This window comes from Zootoca vivipara, chromosome 9, assembly GCF_965207765.1.
Source record: "Zootoca vivipara chromosome 9, rZooViv2.hap1.1, whole genome shotgun sequence".
Taxonomy (NCBI): domain Eukaryota; kingdom Metazoa; phylum Chordata; class Lepidosauria; order Squamata; family Lacertidae; genus Zootoca; species Zootoca vivipara.
In genome coordinates, this window is record NC_142592.1 from 16,615,999 (window position 1) to 16,640,573 (window position 24,575).

Below are 24,575 nucleotides of genomic sequence, written 5' to 3' on the forward strand. Positions count from 1 at the left end.
GAAAGTTCTTGATCTTTAAAAGGATATAGCTCAGGGATTGGGGAACCGGCTTCCCTCTTGATAGTCTTTGGTTCCCACCTGCCCCGTGGCCTGTGGTCCTGGAAGTTGCAGTCCAACAGACAGTGGAAGGCAAAGGATGAGGCTCCTTGATCTAGGTTCTCATATTAGTGTTTCAGTTCTAATGTTGGGGAGGGATATGCTCCCCAAAGTTTCATCCTTAAAATATGTCAAAGCCCAAACCTTGAAGACACATAGCCTGTAGGGACTTGCTTCCTCCATCCAAGGACATGGGTGGCGCTGTGGTCTAAACCACCGAGCCTCTTGGGCTTGCCGATTGGAGGGTTGGTGGTTCAAATTGCCGCGACAGAGTGAGCTCCTGTTTCTCTGTCCCAGCTCCTGCCAAACTAGTAGTTCAAAAGCACGCCAGTGCTAGTAGATAAATAGGTACCGCTGCGGCGTTTCCGTGAACTCTGGTTTCTGTCACTGTGTTCTGTTGCGCCAGAAGTGGTGTAGTCATGCTGGCCACATGACCCGGAATGCTGTCTGTAGACAAACGCTGGCTCCCTTGGCCTGAAAGCGAGATGAGCGCCGCAACCCCATAGTCGCATTTGACTGGACTTAACCATCCAGGGGTCCTTTACCTTTACCTTTTTACCTATCCAAGGGCTGTAAGAGAAATGCTTTCTTTGTTCATGCCTCTTTTTTCCAAGATTCAATAACTTTTAAAAAGTTGTAGTTAAGTTTTAAGTTGCCCTTTTTTAAAATGTTGTCAGGCTAGCTTATTCTAGAGTAAGTTATTTAGGAAGTCATGCCGTCAGGTCACATGTAGGAACATGCAAAGGTGCCTTAGATCAAGCCGGGCCATTAGTCAATGTAGCAGAGTGGTGTCTACGGCAGTGCAGCCCAACTTTTCATGTCAAAGGGGTTGCAATAGTGCTTTGACATGGAACCTGCATCTTGTCATGTGTGGGGTGGCCTGAGACCCTGGCAGTGTCCCAGAGTCCACAAAAATGGCCCAAAGACTGCTTGTTGGACCGCCCTGCTCTATCTGGGCTTGTAGTGTTTATCCAGGTTTATCCTGCAAGGAAGATGTTCTATCACTGAGCCACGTCTCTTCCCTGAAGCCTTTAAAAGCCAGAGTTTTGTAACTTTCCCCCCCATATTGATCATGATCATAACGATGCAATTTAGCAAAACAAAATTAGCAGAGAAAAACACATTCAAAGGGGTTTTAAAGAGATGATATGCCAGGAGTAATTTTTTATAGTTTTCCTTGAAAACATTTTTTAATAAAATGCAGAGCAGACCCCAGAGTTGTTGTGGACTGGAGACTTGATATTTTGCAGTGGTTTCTTTTCCACTCCTAACTGAGGCTGAAAGTGTTTTGGCTAATGTTAGAAGGTTTTGGAAGACTGGATTGAAACCATCATGTTAAAGAGAGCTCCTTCTTGCTTTCAAAAAACTTATTTTAAAACATACCAGTTGTTGAAGCCTATTTTGCAGACTTACTCTCTTTACTGACTTTTGTCTCTTCTAGGGAGTACACCCAGTCACTGACCATGGATAAAAAGAGGAAGATCTTGATACTTGGATCTGGCTACGTCTCGGGGCCTGTGATAGAATACCTCACGAGAGACCCCAACATTGAAATAACAGCAGGTTTGTAAGAAGCACAAAGGAATGGAGTGTTGCCTTTGTATAAGGGAATATTTCCTCTTTGAAGTCCTAACATACCTGATACTGAGATCAGTGCTCCTTATTTTTCATTACAAAGTACAGCCGTTGGGTGAGATCCAGCATTGTAGCTCCATACACGGAATGAATATCATTTATTATATTTCTGTGCCACTTTTCGCTCACATGAGTCTAATAATAATAATAATAATAATAATAATAATACATTTATTTACACCCTGCCATCTGGCTGGGTTTCCCCAGCCACTGTGGGCGGCTCCAAACAGAATATTAAAAACACAATCAAACATCAAACAATTAAAAACTTCCCTAAACATGGCTGCTTTCAGATGTCTTCTAAAACTCAGATAGTTGTTTATTTCCTTGACATCTGATGGGAGGGCGTTCCACAGGAAGGGCACCACTACCAAGAAGGCCCTCTGCTTATATAGAACAAATATATCCACATAGTGGAACATCACAACATGAATCGTATAAAACAACAAATCAGCTGTAAAACCACCTTCTGTAAAACAAAACAAAAAATAGGCTAAAAAGGACAACCCCAGGAAAAGTCACATTATAAAATTTGCAAAGCATTACAGCTCTCCTAATCCACGAAAGAAGATTAACAGCATTGACAAACCAACAGCCAAAATCAAACTAAGCACTGTTGAATTCGCACACAAACTCTCCCCGTGCCTATGACTCGTAGTCTTCCACTCAGTTCATCGAAAGACAAATACAGTGATGCCTCGCAAGATGAATTTAATTCTGCGAGTCAATTTGTTTTGTGAAAAATTCGTCTTGTGAATCGCGGTTTCCCATAGGAATGCATTGAAATTTCTTTTTTTGCCCATAGGAACGCATTAATTAAATTTCAATGCAATCCTATGGGAAACCGTGATTCGCAAGACGAACTTTTCGCAAAACGAATTCGTCTTGCGAGTCACCATCAGATCGCAAGACGCATTCGTCTTGCGAAAAGTTATTCTTGCAGGGCATTCGTCTTGCGAGGTACCACTGTACACACCATGTCCATGGAAGCAAGTCTGTTCTGAAGGCTTCTAGGGCTCCAAGGGCTGGGATTTCTGCTCAGGAAGGGAGAGTTACACTGACGGAAAGGGCCTTTCTTTTTTTAAAAGATATATCTTTATTGTTTAAAAACTTACAAAACAAAATACATACATATATAATTCACACCTACAAACATAAACTTCGCATCACTATACCACATAACAAATGACAAACATAAAAACGAATTGTTCTGTAGTTCTCACACTTGTACTCTATTTATCGGATCTTAAAAATGACTTCCAATTAAACTTTTAAAATTTAAATTAATAAAATATTAGAAAGGGCCTTTCTAAGTTCACAAGTTTCCTTCTGAGTACAAAAGCTCCTTCTGTTCACAGAGTGACTGCATTGGCCCAGTTTGTATGTCACGGTAAACCATAGTAAATTTGCATGTCACAGTAAACCGTTGTAAATTTGCAGCCGTAGTAAATGGCTTGCTGTGAATGCGCTTCTCTAGGCTCCTTTGCTCGCCTCCGTTAGCACATGGAAGAAGCAAACCCACAGGCTGTTTTCTGCATATTGTGGTTTGTTGAGGGTAAAAGAAACCCTGACTCAGATATAATGCTCAGCCAGGTATTGTGGTCTGTTTCTCCACAATAGGGAGAGAGGCTCAAAGGAGTTAGACTGGCCCATATATAGTTTACTGTAACGTGTACCTACTGTATCCTATCTGTTAGGAGCTATGTCTTAAGGAAGCTGGTCAAAGCAGAAAGGCAAGCAGGTGTCTCCAAGGAGATGGCTGTGGACTTTGTTTCCTCTTCTGTGTGTCTTGAAGCCAGAATATATACATACTTGCCCAAGATGGAAACAGAGCGCAATATCTTTTGCAAATCCAGATTTTCAACATCTTACATGGAATGGTTATCTGCTTCTGAGCCTTATTATTGGAAGACACTGTTTTCTTTTCTGTTTCTGTAGGTTATTTTTATGAACTTTCCCAGATCCTATATTAGCATTATTTTTCAGAAACACAGAGATTTGAAAGCTAACAGATTTGAAACTCCGTCTATTAAAATAAATAAATCTGAGCATTTGAGGCACGATTCCCTCATGTTCTCGACAGTCACGAGTGCTATGAATTTACAGTGGTACCTCGGTTTAAGTACACAATTGGTTCTGGAAGTCTGTACTTAACCTGAAGCGTACTTAAGCTGAAGCAAACTTTCCTATTGAAAGTAATGGAAAGTGGATTAATCCGTTTCAGACGGGTCCGCGGAGTACTTAAACTAAAAGTACTCAAACCGAAGCAAACTTTCCCATTGAAAGGAATGGAAAGTGGATTAATCCGTTCCAGACGGGTCCGTGGAGTACTTAAACTGAAAGTACTCAAACCGAAGCGTACTTAAACCGAGGTATGACTGTAGTTTGTTCAAACAAGACCTCTAGTTAGCAAGCTGTTGTCTGCCACACATGGCCTGCTGGCTATTACAATGCCCACCTCTGTTGGTGGAGACTTATGTAGGAGTGATTGGCTTAGAGCTTCTAAGACCTAGCCATCTTTTGGTCTTTCATTCGTTGATCTTCTTGATTTCTTTCCCCCACTAACAGTTTCTTCGTTGATCCTTTATCCTAGAACAGGTACTGCTTTGCCTGCATGGATTAGCTTAGTTTTAGTTGGGTCTTGCAAAGTTCTGGAATGGATTTACCAAAACCGAGCGGGTGTCTTTGGGTTGGTCGCAGCCTCTTAACCTACCTCACAGGGTCATTGTAGGGATTAATGGGGGAGGGGAAAAAAAGGAGAATCATGTACTCCTTGAAGACAAAGGTGGGATGTAAATGCAAAGAAATAGGCTTTGCCAGATGGAGATGTCAGCCACCAGCCTGGCACCCAGAAATCTCCATGTGGTCACAGTTGGACCTGTGGCAATTGCGAAACGCATCTGGTGCCTTGGGAATTTCTAACACTGGTCGAAAGGGAGGGGTCCTGGGAATGTGGGGTCCTGGCAGCTGGATAGATGAGGGGGTGGACAAGGGGGTTCATTCTTCCTGGTGGCAATCTGTCACAATTTTATACAGAAAAGGGGAATCTACCAGTAAAGAGAATCCACCCCCCCAAAAAAAACACACCACGACACACCTTTTAAAACAAGGATGAGCAGCAACCCATGCCATCCGGGGTCCAGTTAATTTATCTGAAAGCTTCTGACTTTAAACCAGGCATCCCCCCCCCCATTTTATACAGAATTGGTCCTGCCGAGGGTGCATGACACTACATGACCAAGTTGCCTAAAACTTGCTGAGAGGTTATGATTGAATGCTTATTTAATGGAAGCTCAAGAGGAGGGTCTCTGTCTACCGCTTTCAGCGAATGTTCTTGTTTTACGACAGCCTCTGTCATGAAGAAGCAACTTGAGCAGCTGGCTAAGAAGTACAGCAATGTTGTTCCTGTCGTCGTGGATGTCACCGAAGACGAGAAGAGGTTAGAGGCCATGGTGAAGAAGCACAACCTTGTTATCAGGTCAGTGTGGTTCTGGTGATCGTGTAGATCAGGGGTCAGCAAACCTTTTCAGCAGGGGGCTGTCCCTCAGACCTTGTGGGGGGGGGGCGGACTATATTTTGGAAAAAAACAATGAATGAATTCCTATGCCCCACATATAACCCAGAGATGCATTTTAAATAAAAGCACACATTCTACTACACACTGATTCCTGGACTGTCCGCAGGCCGGATTTAGAGGGCAATTGGGCTGGATCTGGCCCCCCGGGCCTTAGGTTGCCTACCCATGGGGTAGGTGCTTCAGCGATTCCCCATGGTGTGGGTGCAATGGGCCAGGTTAGCTCTTGATGATTTTGCCTGGTAGTGATGGTACTGAACTCCAGGCTAGAGGATTCTTTTGTGGAAAAGCCCAAAATGCAAGTACCGGGTGTTCCTTCATGTGTTGACGCTTTTAAGAGATGCACTGAAGTGTGTATTTGTGAGAGAAGTCTGTTCTTCCAACTGCATGCTTGACAAGGATACCGCAGAATCGGTTGTGGCTCCCTCATTCATGGGTGACCCTTTCATTTTAGCATCATTATAAAAACCAGGACTTAATATTTTGCGTGGAATTGCCTTTCCCCATACTGTGCTGCACATACATTGTCCCTTGAGATGAATAGCCACACAGGAATGGTTCCCTTGTTGGTAACATGCCTCTTAGGTCACCCTAAGTTCACATTTTCTAGTGTCCGGCTTTCTCATTTGTCTTTTTAGCTTGCTGCCTTACGCATTCCATCCTGTGGTTGCTAAGAAGTGCATTGACAACAAGGTGAATATGGTTACTGCCAGTTACCTGACACCTGCTATGAAAGAGCTGCAGGAAAGGTAAGTCTTTCTTATGTTCTCCCTGCCAAAGGGGGAAAGCAACCCTGTATCAGGAATTTTTAAGTACTGTATCTAACATTTTAGAATTTTTTAATGTCCTGTGTAAGCCACCCAGAATGGCTGGGAAAACCCAGCCAGATCTTTCACGCACATCTCTTAACTCGATGCTGGAACATGCATTGTGAAAATAGTGTTACTGTGGCAAGTACCACTGCTTGCACATGGAACCACTTTCAGTAACTATTGATCATAGCTTTAGGGCTTCCTCAAAGTTCCCTTTTTACAGTCCACTGGAGGCTCAGAACTCATGATATAGTTAACAGGTGGCACCTGCACACATATAAAAATGCTTTAAAGAAATGTTTTGAAAAATACATTGAATTTGTCATAGCTCACTGTCGCCATCTAGCATCACATTTGTATATTGCACTTTACAACATATTTAAAATGTTTTATTGGCAGCTGTGTAGATGACTCCCCAGAGTCTTTAGAGACGGCAGCTAAGTTTAAACTTTACTGATGCAAAGGGGGCAAATGAAAGGCGCAGTCATGTTTTCTAAGTTCTGTTCAAGTGTGCAGAGCAATGGGAGAAGGGCGACCCGTTCCTTCTTGCTCTCCTCTTAAAAAAGGGGTGCACAGATTCAGTTGTCTGGATGTGGGTTCCCTATCTATACTGTACTCGTATTGTTTGGGGACCAGTGAGCTTGATTTGTGTTTCAGTGCTTTCCAAGTGTCCCAGTTGAAGCGGGACATCCCAGATTGACAGAGCGATGTGGTGCCTCAATTTCCCCATTGGAAATCTTGGAGGAGGGGTATGTTGTTTTGGTCTGTCAAGATGCCTTGTTACGGGATTCTTGTTTTGAAACGATACACCCTCTTATTTCAGTGTCGAGGCGGCTGGCATTACCGTTATCAGCGAAATGGGTCTGGATCCTGGGCTTGATCATATGCTGGCGATGGAGTGTATTGATAAAGCGAAAGAAGTGGGGGCTACGGTAAGCTCAATAAATAATCTATTCAGAGGTCTTCTCTTCAGCACCAGTCCTATTTTATAATACCTCCTTTGTTGTGGGATTATCGGCTGTTGCCCACTAGGCTTAGAACGTCCCACTTCTTCCTGCCCTTCCCAGCTCCAAATCTAAAATTTTGTATTTCCTTCCTTTTTCACTTAAGCATCAGCTTCTGCCTCACACAGAGACAGGGTGGTGGAATAGAAGTGAAGTCCAGGCTATTTCCCTTGAATTCCTTTAAATATGGAACTCCATTTTTTAAAAAAATTAATTAAATGGTTTTTCAGATTAGAACTTTATAGTCACATATCCAACATACAACACAGAAACAAGATTCCAAAGAATCTCCTGGACTTTCCTTCCTCCTCTTTGTGGGTCCCATTGTTAATCATTTCCTCCTGCATCTTTTATAATAACCTCTCCATTGTGTCCAAAATTCACCATTAAACTACAAGTGTTATTCCAACCCTACTCACGATTTTAACTGGTTACAATGGTTTTTAAGATAAACTATAAATTTTCTCCATTCCTTATTAAAATTTTGCTCTTCCTGATTTCGGATTCTTCCGGGCATTTTAGCCATGTTGGCATAATGCAGGCATTCCCAAACTTCGGCCCTCCAGATGTTTTGGACTACAGTTCCCATCTTCCCCGACCACTGGTCCTGTTAGCTAGGGATCATGGGAGTTGTAGGCCAAAACATCTGGAGGGCCGCAGTTTGGGGGTGCCTGGCATAATGCATCAGCTTGATCTGCCATTCTTCTCTGGTAGGGTCTTTATCTTCTTTCCACCTCTGGGCCAATAAATATGGAATTCCATACAGGAACACGATTGCACACAGGGGATCCAGCTAATATAAGTCAAGATTAAGGGTGCAATCCTATAGGCCAGAGGTGGGGATCCTGAGGGCCGTGTTCCCTTGTCTGCAGCCTTTTGAGGTCCGCTTGCCAGGTGGGTGGAGCCAGAGGCAAGTGTTCTGTACAGTTGGCTATTTTCCACAAACACACTGTCTTGCAAACCCCTCGGTGTCATCTATCCAGACCAGCAAGAGGCAAGATCAGAGTTCAAGGACTCAATCCAGTCAGGGACAACACTCGGGGTGTGAAGCAGGACCAACTGAGGGGCACGACCTGGGGAAAGTTCCAGAGATAGGGGCCTAGAGGCCTGGACCTGAGGGTCCACACACTAATGGCAAAATAAATGGAACGTACTTTATTGATAAAAATATTTATATGCCTCTCACTCATAACAAGATGGCGAACAACAATATACAGTGGTACCTCCGTTTTCTAACGTCTCCGTTGACGAACGTTTCGGTTTTCGAACGCCGTAAACCCGGAAGTAAATGCTCCCATTTTCAAACACGCCTCAGAAGTCGAACGGCTCCCACTGGTGTATATGTTATTTTTCTCAATTTTCTCTATTAAACTTGCAGACCACCGTTTGCGCCTCGGTTTTTGAAAGTTTTGGAACTTGAACGGTCTTCCGGAACAGATTGCATTCGAAAACCGAGATACCACTGTATAATGATACTCTGAAACATTGTAAATAAAGATGACTGACTCATCTTGAAAATATGAGTTTTTATCTCTTAGAGTGGTGAATGGTACTATATAGTGGGAAGAAACTCCAGTGGCAATCCTCGTTATAACATATTTTTACATGGTGGTTTATTTGCATAGATTTTTAAATGTTATATATGGATGTTTTAGGATGGCCTGTACTTGTAGTGCCTAATAAAGGTTTGGCAAAGTAAAGGAGAAAAGATTAAAATGAGTTAGGGCTGCCATATGTCCAGATTTTCCTGGGATTTCAAAGGCGGAATTGACTGCCCGGGGGGGGGGGGAGGATTTTTCCGAAAGGTGGTGCTTTGTCCTGGATCTTAGACAAGTCAATCGAAAAATCACGAGTTTTTTTGGTGGTTTTGTAAAAAAAAAGTTCCAATAATTTTGGAAGCTCAACAACTTTTGGGGTGTCCTGGTTTTTACTTTTTGAAATATGGCAACCCATGATAACTGAATCGAGCTGTCAGCAGCGCTATTTTTCTAGAAAGAGTTACCAGAACTCACCATGAGCAGCTCCCAGGTTCTCCTAAAATGGCGCTTGCCTGAGAGGTGCCAGAACTTAGTTCCGGCGAGTTCCGGACGCAGAAAAGCCCTGCTTGTCAGTATGATGTTTTCAATATGTGCCTGAAAATTCACAGTGAAGATGGCAGCCGAAGACATACAGTGAAGTCCTCTCATATGGAAGCCCCCATGAGTTCTGCAAGGCTTACTTCTTGGTACATGAGCCCCATGTTCTAGGTACATTAGTTCAGGGGAAAGATGACTGTGTCCCGTCCCCGTCCCTCCAGTTGTGTTGGGTCTGTGGGGGATGAGCATCTGTCTGCTTCCAGACTAGGGGGCAACTGGGATGTTGGAGAATGTTATGACCACGGGGTGGACTTGTATCCATCTTTGGCCTGCTCCAGTAACTAGCATGTTGTCGTCTGTTTTGTTGCCTCAAGTAGGTCATTTCGTAAACAAAGTGTGGATACTGCTAAATGAAGATGTGGGTATGGAATTGCAGCCTCAGCAATGCAGAATAAAGCCGTGGAGCTTTTGGACAGATAGTGTTTAACTGGAGGCAACTGCTTTTCTTCATCTGCAGGTGGTGTCTTACACGTCCTTCTGTGGTGGCCTGCCCGCTCCGGAACATTCTGGCAACCCCTTGAGATATAAATTCAGCTGGAGTCCACAGGGAGTCCTGCTCAACACAGTTCAACCTGCCACGTATTTAAAAAATGGAGAGGTGAAGTTGTCTGCAAATACCTGCTAAAAATGCAAAGATGGGAAATCACGATGTCTAAGAATAATAATTAATGAGTTATTTTCCTGTCTTTTCTCCTTGACTGAGTGTACCGTGCTTAGAATTAAGGCATAGGGTGCCTCCGAGTGCAGTCGTAGCCCTGGGATTTGTTTTTTGAGTAGTAATCATTCTTACAGTCCTGCCACACACAAAAACACAATCCCCCCCAAGCTTTCATTTTAGCAACCTAATCTATTTGTAAAATAATTTTTTATTAAACAATTGGGAGTCGAAGTCTTTGCCAATCTACTGTTAGGCCCCCAGAGATCTGCCAGTAGATCCTAGCCTACCTTCTGCCCACCCTGTTTTAGGCTACATACCCTCCAACATTTCTCCAATGAAAATAGGGACGTCCCATTCCTTAATGATAATTTTACTATTTATACCCCACACATCTGACTGGGTTGCCCCAGCCACTCTGGGCAGCTTCCAACATACATAAAAATGTTAAAAACATTAAAAAAAGAACACTTCCCCATACAGGATTGCCTTCAGATGGCTTGGGGGTCGGATAACTCCATACCCTCCAACATTTCTCCAATGGAAATTGGGACATCCTTAGGAAAAGTGGGACATTCCAGGATCAAATCAGAAACCGGGGCGGCTTCTGTAAATCAGGGATGTCCCTGGAGAATAGGGACACTTGGAAGATCTGAGGCTATAATTCTGAGTGCCAGGTTAGCTCAGGCCAAGTAAACTAGGCCAAAGCTCCAGGGATTGTTGTGGCTTGTATCATTGCCCATACAGCTATTCTGCTCCTGGTGTAGTGATCTGTTTCAACCAGTTCTACTGGAGTTCAAAATGTGCAGAAGCACCTCTGGATTCATGTTCTTCTATTTTATTTTTCTGAGTAAGATTAGTAGAAGAGTGCCTGTCTCTTATTTTAAAAAAAAAAACACTGTCAAGCTTCTTGTTTTCTATGACAACTCCATGTAGATCCTCTCATTTAAAATGCATATCTGCATTTATTTAGGGGTCATTGTTTGTGAGATTCTGTAGCTGTGAGCTGTTACCGCGGACTCTGATTATTTCCCGGGTTTACTCACCATACAATCCCAAGCATAAACTTTGCTGTCAGATGGGATTGTTTTAGTTTACAGCCTGAAGTAGCCCAATCAGATGACTTTAAAATCACTCCTGAAATTTTACGAGATACCATTGGTGTCTAAATAGCTCTGCGCATAAATATCTCTGTGTCTCCAAAGCCTTAACATGAGTTTGCAGAGTTGTAATATGAGAGATGTCTATTAGCTGCTTGAACCAGGCAAGAGCTGGAGCCTACGCATACCCTAGATTCACTTAAATCTCATAATCTTAACACAATTTATTCCTGTGACTTTCAGTGATGTTGCAATTCCATGTGACATTTGCATTTTTGAATGTTTAGGATCAAAGTTTATAACCATTCCGATTTAGGATGGACCAGAACTGAGAATTTTTTATTGCAAGGAACTGGTTTGCTAAACTGAATAATGATAATGATAATGATTTATTTATACCCCGCCCATCTGGCTGGGTTTCCCCAGCCACTCTGGGTGGCTTCCAACAGAAAAATGAAATAAAACAATCTATTAAACATTAAAAGCCTCCCTAAACAGGGCTGCCTTCAGATGTCTTCTAAAAATCTGGTAGTTGTTTTTCTCTTTGACATCTGGTGGGAGGGCGTTCCACAGGGCGGGTGCCACCACCAAGAAGGCCCTCTGCCTAGTTCCCTGCAACTTGGCTTCTCGCAATGAGGGATCTGCCAGAAGGCCCTCGGTGCTGGACCTCAGTGTCCGGGCAGAATGATGGGGGTGGAGACGCTCCTTCAGGTATACTGGACCGAGGCCATTTAGGGCTTTAAAGGTCAGCACCAACACTTTGAACTGTGCTCGGAAACGTACTGGACGTTATGCTGTTAATCTTAAAAGCTAAATAGTCTTGGATGGATTCTTGTTGAGAGCCTGAAGGCTATGTTTGCGTAGGCAGTATACTGAGAGGTGTGGTGGGAGAACAGGAAGTTGAGGACTGGTTTGGGATCTTCCTGCCTAGAAATGAAAGGAATCCACAGCCTTCCATCTCACGGGAGACGGGACATTTCTAAATAGGGACTTGGTGCGTGTGAGGACTCCTGTTATAAAACATAGTACTGACTATTGTTTTTCACAATCCTTAGATTATTAATATTCCAGCCGGAGGAGCTTTGCTTGATTCTGTTACTGTCATGGATTTTTTCCCAGGATTAAATTTGGAAGGTTTTCCAAACAGGGACAGTACAAAATATGCCGAACCCTATGGCATTCAGTCAGCTCACACTCTCTTAAGAGGAACATTAAGATACAGGGTAAGTATGTTTGGTACCGTGAAGAGCATGGGGGGTTCCAGGTGAACGTATGCTATGGTTTTTATCCGTTGAGAGAAAATTCAGCTGGGGTGGGAAGGGACGCTTCTGTAAATGGCTGATAAAGGTAAAGGTAAAGGGACCCCTGACCATTAGGTCCAGTCGTGACCGACTCTGGGGTTGCGCGCTCATCTCGCATTATTGGCCGAGGGAGCCGGCGTACAGCTTCCAGGTCATGTGGCCAGCATGACAAAGCCGCTTCTGGCAAACCAGAGCAGCACATGGAAACGCCGTTTACCTTCCCGCTGTAGCGGTTCCTATTTATCTACTTGCATTTTGACGTGCTTTCGAACTGCTAGGTTGGCGGGAGCTGGGACCGAGCAACGGGAGCTCACCCCGTCACAGGGATTCGAACCGCCGACCTTCTGATCAGCAAGCCCTAGGCTCAGTGGTTTAACCACAGCGCCACCTGGGTCCCTGGCTGATAGGCAAAGCTTAACTTGTGGCCGTGCTTACGTAATAAAATATTGTAGAAATGCGAGGGTGTGGAGACCATCCGTTTTACTTTGTGCGAGTTTCGGATGAAGATTATCCTGCATGCCCTTAACTGTGATCTCGCCTGTAGTTTCATAAATCATTTAACGCGGTGCTTTTTTTTTCTATAAAAATGTTTAGGGGTACTCTCATTTTACTCAAGAAAATCATCATTTTATCGTTCAATTAGGGAAATATAAATACAGTAAATGGACAAAGATTCACAAAATGTTTAGGGGAATGTGTACCCCTGTGTCCCCCCCCCCCGAAGAAAAAAGCACTGATTTAATGTGTCAAGACAAAGGGAAGTTGTTAATATTGCAGTTGTTTAAGGGATTGTTATCTTGACTGGAATGTAATTGAAATTAATAAGATTTTGGAACGGAGAAATAAAGGAAATAATCAAACCATCAATTCTAGCATGCAGGGGGCCACCTAAATTATATCATTTGGTATTTGAATGATTGGTATTAATAATTGTATTATAATTTGGCATTGTTATAATGAGGCTAGTATTGGATTCTTGTAATTGAAAACTAATAAAAATTATTAATATATACTGTACACACACACACACACACACACACACACACATATATATATATATATATATACTGATCAGCCATAGCTCACCCTTTGTATGCACAAGGTACTGGGTTCAATGGAAAGAATCTTTGTGCTGTAAAAATGTTCTGTGAGATATTTACGTGAGATCTTGGGAGAATAATTGCTAGTCGGGGAGGAAATACTGAGTTAGATCAAGTTTAGCTAATCTGTAACCCTCTAGATCAGGCATCCCCAAACCTCGGCCCTCCAGATGTTTTGGACTACAATTCCCATCTTCCCCAACCACTAGGGATCATAGGAGTTATAGCTATAGGAGTTATAGCTAGGGATCATAGGAGTTATAGGCCGATACATCTGGAGGGCTGCAGTTTGGGGGTGCCTGCTCTAGACAACTCCCATCATCCCTGCAGGTGGTGGACTTTGTTCTATCAAAATTCAATGGTGCCCTGTGGCGAGGCTAAAATTTGCCTTCCATCCTGCTCAATGCACTGTGTCAGCTGGGAACCCAGTGTAGCGGAACTGGTCTCGTTGCCCTAATTTTAATTTTAATTTCACCTTTAATTTGTATTCTGCCTTTTTTTTACTACATGCAGTTTGCAGCAACAAAATATACAACCAAGATCTTGCACCTTGTAATATAACCTAACTTTAAAATGGAACGACTTGTATCAAATAAAGTAATATTCAATAATGATTAAACTATAATAGCGCACAATAAAATTAACTCTCGAAACATCGGCAAACAATAACGAAACACGAATTCACTCTTAACCGTTATAATAAATAATTCCGAAACTGGTCAATAAAAATAACTGCAAGTCACAATGCATAAAATACCAAAATGCATGCAGCACTATCCACCTCAGATCCCTAACCATTGGTCACGCTTTAGTTGGCGTCCCAACAACATAAAGAGGGGCACAAGGTCTCCACCTTTGGGTTAGATCAGCCATAGGCAACCTTGGCTGTCCAGATGTTTTGGAACGACAACTCCCATGATCCCTTACCACTGGCCCTGTTAGCTGGGGATCATGGGAGTTGTCGTTCCAAAACATCCGGAGAGCCAAGGTTGCCTATGCCTGGGTTAGATTGATCCATGGCCGTACAGCACAATTGTATGTATGTATGCTTGTTTATTTTATTTAAATTATTTTAGCATAGCACCCTATCCAATTTCAGGGTGGCTTACAACAGCAGGAAAAGCACAGCAAGGCATTTGTTGCACAAGAACTGTGTGTGCAAAAGCCGTATTCAGATTTGTTGCATGGTCGTTTGCTGCCTTCTGTCGAAATACCGATGCAGGAATATTGAAGGAAAGCTCAAGGGCTGGAATGGGAAGGGATGTTGGTAGATTTCTGGTGTGGCATATAAGTTCGGCATGTTGATCCCTGTGCTCTGTGGCAGTTTCTGACCCCTCCCTCCTGTTCTTCCAGGGTTTTTCTAAAGCCATTGGAGGCTTTGTGAAATTAGGACTGATAAATTCAGAGCCGTGTCCTATGCTCAGCGCAACAGCAGCTTCTATCACCTGGGTGAGTGTTCCTTTCATGGTTCAAGAGAAGGCTGCCGCTGAGGCATGTGTGAAATGGATTCGCTTTGTATTTTGCCATCTACACCTATAGTTATCTTGAAATCCAGTGTTCACACAACAGTGGGCTATCCCATTCCTGACAACAAAGCTTTATTTGCACAGCCAGTGGGTGTACCTTCTGCCCTTCTCATAAAAAGGTAAAGGGACCCCTGACCGTTGGGTCCAGTTGTGGATGACTCTGGGGTTGCGGCGCTCATCTCGCTTTACTGGCCGAGGGAGCAGGCATACAGCTTCCAGGTCATGTGGCCAGCATGACGATAAGCTGCTTCTGGCGAACCAGAGCAGCGCACGGAAATGCCATTTACCTTCCCACCGGAGCGGTACCTATTTATCTACTTGCACTTTGACGTGCTTTCGAACTGCTAGGTTGGCAGGAGCTGGGACTGAGCAACGGGAGCTCACCCCGTCGTGGGGATTCGAACCACCGACCTTCTGATCAGCAAGCCCTAGGCTCTGTGGTTTAGACCACAGCGCCACCCGCGTCCCCTAAGCCCTTCTCATAGCCCACCCCTTTTCACATTTCTACTTTGAATGCAGACCATTTCTACTGCCGCACAAAAAAAGATGGTGCTCGTCACCTGCGGTTTTCTTAAGGTCCAAATGCTTGTACTTTCAACGTTCTGACTACCGGATGGTGATCTGTTACTGATTTTTTTTATATACCCAGAAAGAACTTATGTGCAGGCTACTTGGACTTAAGCCGTCTGCCAAATACGATATTCTCCGAAATGCCATCTACAATAAACTGAATGAGGATGCAAGGCAGCTGGATGCGGTCGAATGGTAGGAGATTTCGGGATTGACCTTTCCCCACATTCCCCCCCCCCCTTTAAAGGGCCTCTCTAGCAAGGCCAGCCCACTCATGAGATAAGGTGAGGCAGCATAGATCCACAGGGGCAGCAGATCCCGTTGTAGATCTTCATTCCCCCACTTGTTTCTGATGTAGATCTTTACTCACCTCCTCCTTCCCTTGTAGGGAGGTGAGTGCCATTTTGTGGTTGGCCTTAGGTGCCAAAATGACTTGGGCCAGGCCTGCTCTCTATCATCCAGGCACACGAGACTAGTTAAAATGACTAAGGGTAGCCTGCCAATTCCCATTTCTTAAAAGCATGCTTCAAATTGAAACATTCGGCTTCAAACTGCAATGTTCAGCAGCTCAATTTGCATGCAGGCCGCTGGCTTGATGATGTTGTTATGTGATATTGTTCTTCATTTGCATGCTTCATTTTGGCTGTAAGGCCACAAATGCATAACAGTAGAATAAGATTATAAAACAAGCAAATCCAATAAAGGAGTATTGGCAATCAAAATAATGACTGTGACATAATCGGGTGTACTTTAACCTTCTCTGCTCTCTGCATATATCTTGATAGAACGTAAGTAAAAACTGAAGAGGAAAATGCAAGATGGTTGCAGAAGTTTGGTTTTGCATGGCAACACTGGAGGTGTAGCCCCAGGGCACGGCATTGTAATAAGGATGCCAATTAAGATGCGAGGAGGATCTTTGCATCTGCTTTGCTTTCTCCTGACACACCGGTTGCTTGACCCAAATTGCGTAGTCGTGGCATCCCATTCTTCTTGCTTTGCAATCATGGGCTCGAGCCACGACTCTCAGTTTTTTGGGGGGAAGGTCCTGGGCTTTTTCTGACAAATAGTGCCTTGTCCTCGCTCTTTCAGGCTGGGGTTACTTGGAGATGAGCCCGTTCCAATAGCAGAAACGATAGTTGGTGCACTAGCGAAACACATGGAGGCCAAGCTATCCTATGGTATGTGAAACACTCTCTGCTCATGCTGGTTTTGACCTATAAAGCCTTAAATAGCGCAGGACTGCAATACTTCGAGGACTGCCTCTCTCCATATGAACTTACCCGAATCCTGAGATCATCTTCTGAGGCCCTTCTTTGTGTGCCTCCTCCTCGAGAGGTCCGGAGGGTGGCAACATGAGTACGGGGCCTTCTCTGCAGTGGCTCCCCATCTGTGGAATGCTCTCCCCAGGGAAGTTGGCCTGGCGCCTTCATTAAACCCCTTTTTTTACTGGGTCTTTGACTGATTGACATCCAGTGCCCTTTTAAATGTGTTTGTGGAAGGGGGAAGGTGGTTGGGTTTGTTTCTATATCTATTTTTATTATGTCTTTTGTGTTGTTTATATTGCACAATTTTATGTGAATTCCCCTGAGATCTACAGGTATACAAATCTAATAAATAATGATAATAAATAATATATATACTAATATTATTATATAATATCAATCTGGCTATATTTTTGGATTGATCTCTCCACCTTGTGCAGGAAGCTAAACAAATTATGTTGCTCCCCCCCCCCAATTGCTAAGGGCTGGTCTCAACCACTTTTAGCATGTCAAGGCTAGAATACTAAAACGAGCAACTTCATTTTCTTCCTTCAGTCAAGACTATTTAGCTCCCCAACCCCATCCCATTTATTTTTATATTTTATTTCTGGTTGGCCACAACCAGATACTATTGGAGATGTCTACATCAGTTACGTTACATACTGCAACGTTCTACATTTGTGAGGCAGAAAGATCAATTTCCTTTGCAATCAAAAGCAGAGCTGGGAGAACAGGGGTGTGGGATCTTTCACACACCGAGTTTTACTTGGGTGTCGTGCAGTTCACTGTTAAAGCTACAGCTTGTTCATCTTTTCTGACATGGAAAAAGCATTATCTGATGAAGTGTGCATGCACACGAAAGCTCATACCAAAATAAAAACTTAGTTGGTCTTTAAGGTGCTACTGATGCTACTGAAGGATTTTTTATTATTTTGTTTATACTTAACAAAGTTAATAATAATTAAATTATGACTTAATTTTCACAACAGCAATTGTTTTGGGCACAAAATATCATTGTTGAATGCATAGTCAAGCAACACAGCATTTGTTCATGGCTGAAGTTGCTTAGAAGGGCCAGATTAAGAAGGGCCAGATTAAGAGAGATATAGCATTTCTATTCTATTCTATTCTATTCTATTCTATTCTATTCTATTCTATTCTATTCTATTCTATTCTTCTGAGCCATATTTTTCCTAGTCTAGCAAAAAAGCAGCATGGAAAAAGCAGCATATTTCTGTCCTTCCCTTAGGTCCCGGAGAGCGCGATATGATAGTCATGAGGAATGAAATAGGACTCAAACACCCATCCGGTCATTTGGAAGACAAATATGTCAATCTTGTGGTGTATGGAGACGATAAAGGATATTCTGCAATGGCTAAAACCGTAGGGTACCCGACTGCTATCGCAGCAAAGATGGTTCTAGATGGTACGTCTTTCTAAGTTGTGTGGTGCACCTGGGATGTGTAGTTCTTTTAAGCAATATTCAAATGTGCAGGTGTTGTTTTAGGCAATGGGTATTGAAATAATTCTTAAAAGGCTGCATTGTTATTATTAATATCCATATTAATAATCACTTGTGGGGCTTTTTTGGTGTGTGTTTGTACATGACAACACTCACCAGTATGGACTACTGGCACCTCTGCTATTTTGCTCCCCATGGCAGCCAATTTGTGCTAGCAAAATTGAGATAGATAAGACTTCCAGCACTTTTTTTATCCCCCCCCCCAAAAAAAACACCAAACACCCCACTGCTCATTTGTAAGTGTGAATTATAAGTCTTAAGTGATTCTGTGGTCATGCAGTTCATTGTTGTCCTCACATTCGCCACAGTTTTGTGTGCTAAGTATCTTATCACCTATGTGAGCCATCATGTCACATACGTGGACCAATTTCAGGGTCCCAGCACCCAGCAGTACCCAATGTTGTTTTATGTCCCGGACCCCCACACCCCTTGGCACTCTGTAGAGAAGTGTGTTTGTTATAATTAATTTTAGCGTTCATACTGTTTTTGTAAGGCAGGCACCCCCAAACTTCGGCCCTCCAGATGTTTTGAGGCTACAATTCCCATCTTCCCCGAACACTGGTCCTGTTTCCTAGGGATCATGGGAGTTGTAGGCCAAAACATCTGGAGGGCCGAAGTTTGGGGATGCCTGTTGTAAGGTGTTTGGGGCCATCTATATGAGGAAAGCGGTTAATTGCAATAATTAATAATATAAAGCGTAGGTAGACTCTGCCATCTGGAACGCCTTGTAGCTTTGCTCAGAGTTTTGCTGCCTGCCAAAGAGGAGGGACCTCACCAGATTTTGCGCAGGGTCCCCTTGGCCTGCAGCTGTAAACTGTAAGTGAAAGAGGAACTGGTTTGTTTTAAGAATTGGTAGATCTCTTGTGCCCAGTTTTCCCCAACTGAACCCTTTCAGATGCTGTTGGACTACATCTCCAGTTATCCCTGTCTCTTGGATGTGCTGACATGAGTTGGAGTCCAACAACCTTTGAAGCACCCCATGTTGGGGAAGGCTGCTATAAGCGCACGTAATTTCGCTGTTCCACTCCGAGCAGAGTTTCAGGGCTTTGTTTTAGTGAGGCTGCAATCCATGTCACCCCACTTACCCGGCCCCCGTAATAATAATAATAATAATAATAATAATAATAATAATATACCCTGCCCATCTGGCTGGGTTTCCCCAGCCACTCTGGGCGGCTTCCAACAGAAAAAAATAAAATAATCTATTAAACATTAAAAGCCTCCCAAAACAGGGCTACCTTCAGATGAATTAAATAGGACATACTTCTAAGAAAACGTGGTTAGGATTGCACTGTAATGTTTTCAAATAATTGCCGTACAGGTTGCTTTTTTCCTCTATATCTCCTTTAAAGAAGAGTTAATCAAATAAGCTGGAACGTGTCCAGAGGAGGGCAACCAAAATGGTCAAAGGCCTGGAAACAATACCTTATGAGGAACGGCTTAGGGAGCTGGAGAAGAGAAGGTTAAGTGGTGATATGATAGCCATGTTCAAATATATAAAAGGATGTCATATGGAGGAGGGAGAAAGATTGTTTTCTGCTGCTCCAGAGAAGCGGACACGGAGCAATGGATTCAAACTACAAGAAAGAAGATTCCACCTAAACATTAGGAAGAACTTCCTGACAGTAAGAGCTGTTCGGCAGTGGAATTTGCTGCCAAGAAGTGTGGTGGAGTCTCCTTCTTTGGAGGTCTTTAAGCAGAGGCTTGACAGCCATATGTCAAGAATGCTTTGATGGTGTTTCCTGCTTGGCAGGGGGTTGGACTGGATGGCCCTTGTGGTCTCTTCCAACTCTATGATTCTATGATTCTATGAAATACAAGAGGTCTGGAGGGTGGCAACACAAGAACGGCCTTTTCTGGGTTGGCTCCCCCATTTGTGGAATGCTCTCCTCAAGGAGGCTTGCCTGGTGCCTTTATTACATAGCTTTAGGCGCCTGGTGAAAATGTTTCTCTTCAACCAGGCTGATTAACATACCCTGGCCTTTTAAATGTATCTGTGGAAGGAGGTTATTGGTTTGTTTTGCTTCTGCTTTTGTTTCATTGCGTATTTTGAAGTTTTAGGTTGCGAATTGCCCTGCGATCTTCAGATGACGGGTGGTATACAAATTTAATTAATAATAACAGTGACATTTTTCTCTTTATATTCCAGGAGAAATTGACACCAAAGGCATGGTCATCCCATTAACCAAGAATATTTATGGACCAATACTTGAACGTGTTCGAGCTGAAGGAATTACCTACAGTACCCAGAGCGTTATCAAACAATAAAGGAGACTCTTTTTCTATCCTCCTTTTTTTCCAGCCTATAGTTTTGCACGCACATTTTGAAGCCTAAAAATAGTTGTCCATAGGCACAATTCCCCCAGGAGTCTTCCCTATCTAGAGCCCATTGAACTGAATAGCAGTACAATTCTCTTGTGTGCAGTGCCAGTCTGTTTTAGTGAAACTTCGACAAGAGAAATTACGGGTGAGTTGTGCTGTGTACCTTTTTTTACCGACTGGGATTCAATGCACTCTGGACCTGGAAGCAAATCCCATGTAATTCAGTTTGGCTTACTTCTGAGCAGGCTGCCCTGCAAGGGTGATTTGTAAAACTTTCAGGTGGAGAACAGGTGTCCAGTCATAGCAGAGGAGCGCAGGGCTCTTCAAACGATGCCAAAACGTTTTACTCGTATCCTAAATGCTGCAACATTGCTGAATGTAGTGAGTTCAAGGCTTCATTTTTAAACGGAACATTGACCCCGAATATGTGACAAGAAGAAAATTGTAATATTTGTTGCTTTCCCCATTCTATTCATCATATGTGTAGTCGGCCTAAGGTCCTGAGACATACTAAGAAGAGCTTCTGTTTAAAGTCCAGGAGGTGTTGTTTCCCACAGAATAGCATAGCAGTCATTTTATTGTGTCCTTGGCCTTCTCAGAATGTATATGGGGCAGCCCTCCCGCAAATATGCACCTCAAGAGTTTCTACTTGCCTGATGGCCATGGAACCACATGCACCTGTGCCCTACATCATGAGGTTTGCAGAGGCCATGGCATCTCCACGTAAAAGGGTCTTTGGCAGAAAGGACAAGAAAGACCTGTGCCTAGGACTGAAGACCTTTTTCCAGGCAGAAGATAAAGGGTCACATAGACCAAAGGTCTAAAAATCCTTTCATGGCAGACATAGCCATGGGAGTTGCGCATGCTCTCTCTTTCTCTCTCTCTCTCTCTCTCTCTCTCTCTCTCTCTCTCTCTCTCTCTCTCTCTCTCTCTCTCTCTCTCTCTCTCATATCCTCATCAGGCATTCCAGTTAGGTTAAAGTAAAGGGGGGCAGGAGGAGAATCACTTCTGCGGCCTCTTAACTTTGCAGGTTTCTAAAATTTGAGGCGCCTTCACAAATTTGCTTCAGACCTTCACCTTCCACAAACTAGAAGGTGACAAGTAAAAGGACAGCGAGGGTGGAGCTAGCCTATGTGGCCTATGTGTTTACTTTAACCTGATTGTGACACCTGAAGAGGGCTTATATCATAATCAAAACAGGAAACACGTTTTATTTTGCACTACAGTGCTTAGAAAATCATGTCAACAGTATTTTTGTATGTATTGGGGAAAAAACATGATTGTTTAAAACATTTCAGTAACGTATTTGACGTGAGAGCTTGGAAAATAGCACTCTCTGTACCTTACGTCAAACAGTTTCACATGTGCCAAATTTTATATTGTTTGAAACCATGCTTCAGTCTCCTGGTTAATACCCAAAGGTGTTCAAAGATATGGAAAGAGTGTATGCTTGCTACAGGCTTTTAGTTTCTGTATATTATATATTCTGTTAAGCTGTTACGTTGTGCCTCCAACAACTTTACTTGCCTCATGCTTGTGAGGAACAACAATATTTTAGATGCAGTTTTTGTACTGTATGCACTTTCCTTTTGAGAGAAATGTCCAAGTGTTCTTGTTCTGCAGTTGCCTTCCCAATCAACCTCACCCAAAACAATAATAGGACAATTCGGCATACTGGGCTTGTTAAATATGACCATTTCCTCTGCCTTATATCACACATATCTAGTAGTTTTAAATGGAGACATTCCAGATACAGTGAGGCATCCCATGTCTTTGCCTCAAGAAATGAATCAAAGGTCATTTTCTTCCTGGAAAAAATAAGGTCAACTGCTTTGGTATGTTTCCATTGTAAGCATCGGGGATGCATGGAGTGCAACGCATGACCTGGTTATCATATGGAATTTGGCTTCTGAAACTCCGTGGTTGTCTTTGCATGTAATGCTAAGCTTATGGGTTATGGGTTAGCACTACAAGTATGAGCCACAGCGAGTCTTGGGTTTGCATGCTCCATTCTCTTTCCTGCAATGCAGTCCTGAAGGAGAGTTTGGAAACTTTACTTTCTGATGCAGACTTAGACTATATCTGCAGCTTTCCATGTTGCCCAGACCTAGATTGACCGCTTAGTCTGAGCCATGCTTAGTCAAGCTATAGTTCTTGAAGCGGCCTTATTTTCACCAACTATGATTAAGATAAAACACAGTTCAGGGTTCAGATGTAAAAACTAAAGTGTAGGTTGGGGGAGCATGGGAGCCCAAGACTCCTTATGGCTTGTCTTCAAATTATTGCAGTTTGCCATTGCATGTGAGCCATGCTATTGCTTCATTTTCAAGTTGAAACTAACTTGCTAAAAAGATTTTCCTTCTGTTTGCCTCCGGTACTCTGGATTTGTCAGACATCTCTCTTGAGGGTGAATTGCCGAAAAATAATTGTCACCTCTGGCACGATCTCTTGAGTAACGAGTTGAAAATGTAGATGGAGCTCTAGTTTTTTTGTAAAACTCCTGTTTCTTTTGGACAAAATGAACCGAGGAAATGAACCGAGGAACTGAAATAAACGTCGTTGAAGGAATGTAGTTGTCACGGAGAAGAAGCCGTAGGAAAGTGGTAGAGTGAAAATGATTTACTAGGAGAACAATGAAACTGTTTCATTTCAATTCTGACTTATACATGTTCTGTGTTCAAATCAGGGGGCTGCCAGCCTAGAAACCTCTTTCTACATGTTTGAATGAAGGGCAAGTTATGCCTCACAATCCTCTAACTTCCTTACGGTAAAGAAAGGTTTGTTCGAGAGCAACCAAGAAGGTATTAACTTAAACCATCTACCTGTCTTCTTGCGGAATATGTCTGCGTACAGTAATGTGCTGCAAGAAACGTGAGGAAGAAGTAAGTTCAACTCGTTTTAGTGCTCACCCAGTCCAACTGCTGTGGTGGAGTTTGTATACCAGACCAGCTCAGCTACTGGCTGGATTCAACCCTCATAAATAGCTTGGAGGGTTGACTAAGGGGAAGATGGCTTCTTTTCAGTTTGCTCTGTGAAATACCACATTTCCAGTGCCAAGGGAACATACAAACCCCGTGCAGGTTGGGTGTCCTTTTCAGCCTTCTTGCCATAGTCTGGCTTACTACCTTTGGGGTTCTCGCTTTCTCCCTCAGTGTGGGGCACAAAAAGCCCCACCTCCCTTGGCATGGAAGCATACCTTCCGTTTGGGGGGGGGGTAGTAATTGGGCAGCTTTTCAGTTCTAATAGGCTGTTTATTACTTTTATTTTAGAATTTAAAACCCAATGCATGTCCTCTTCTCACCGCTCGTCCAACTCCATGAAATTTCTTTTCATGGATACTCCTTTTATATGACTTTTAATACTCTGTTTGCAGCTCTGGAAAGGGACAAATGAAATCGCATCACTTAGAGCCTGGATCATGGAAAAAGTTTTGTGTGTGCTTTTCTTTTCAATATACTTTTTGGGGTCCTTTTCTTACCGAGGGCAAAGTGTATTTTTATGTGCTGTGTTGGGTTTGGGTAAATCCCATGCTGCTTCTACGATGCCATTCTCAATTAAAGACTTTTGACTTTCATTTATACTTGCCTCCTTTCACGTGGATCAAAGCTGTGTGAGTGTAAGATACGTTTCATTTTCAGGGTGCATTTGCAGTTCTGTATGTGTAAGCCAGCTGCAGGACCTTCTAGAGGTTTCGCAGGGGCCAGGAACTTATTTGAAATGCACACATTTCAAATTCTGAGAGAGTACCGGGGGGCCCAGTGACAAAATAGATGCTATAGTGGGTGGTGGTGGAATAACACAAAGTTAGAGAGTCACCCCGACAATCTGTTTACCATGGGAAGTTAGCCAAGTTCTGCTCTTCCTATTGCAGCGATCACACAATATCAATTTCACTCACACTGATGTTGCTGCTGTCTATTAGAGCACTTCTCAGGACCAAGAAAACTTTACAAGGTGGTAA

The 24,575-nt window shown here is 43.1% G+C and overlaps 1 protein-coding gene across 2 annotated transcripts in view; it reads left to right on the forward strand.

Annotated features, from left to right (window-relative positions):
* The window catches only part of AASS (aminoadipate-semialdehyde synthase), a 46,691-nt gene extending 22,503 nt beyond the window's left edge, over nt 1-24,188 (forward strand). The window contains exons 14-25 of one of the 2 annotated variants that reach the window (XM_088652212.1): nt 1,538-1,659; nt 4,300-4,329; nt 5,080-5,209; nt 5,944-6,054; nt 6,941-7,049; nt 9,714-9,854; nt 12,067-12,234; nt 14,766-14,861; nt 15,588-15,703; nt 16,598-16,686; nt 18,020-18,196; nt 20,442-24,188. In XM_088652212.1, coding sequence (XP_088508338.1) covers nt 1,538-1,659; nt 4,300-4,329; nt 5,080-5,209; nt 5,944-6,054; nt 6,941-7,049; nt 9,714-9,854; nt 12,067-12,234; nt 14,766-14,861; nt 15,588-15,703; nt 16,598-16,686; nt 18,020-18,196; nt 20,442-20,560 — 1,408 coding nt within the window. In that variant the 3' untranslated portion in view covers nt 20,561-24,188. The remainder of the gene's footprint in view (nt 1-1,537; nt 1,660-4,299; nt 4,330-5,079; nt 5,210-5,943; nt 6,055-6,940; nt 7,050-9,713; nt 9,855-12,066; nt 12,235-14,765; nt 14,862-15,587; nt 15,704-16,597; nt 16,687-18,019; nt 18,197-20,441) is intronic. The other variant, XM_035127117.3, reaches the window with a different exon arrangement.
* The last annotated feature ends 387 nt before the right edge of the window (nt 24,189-24,575 follow it).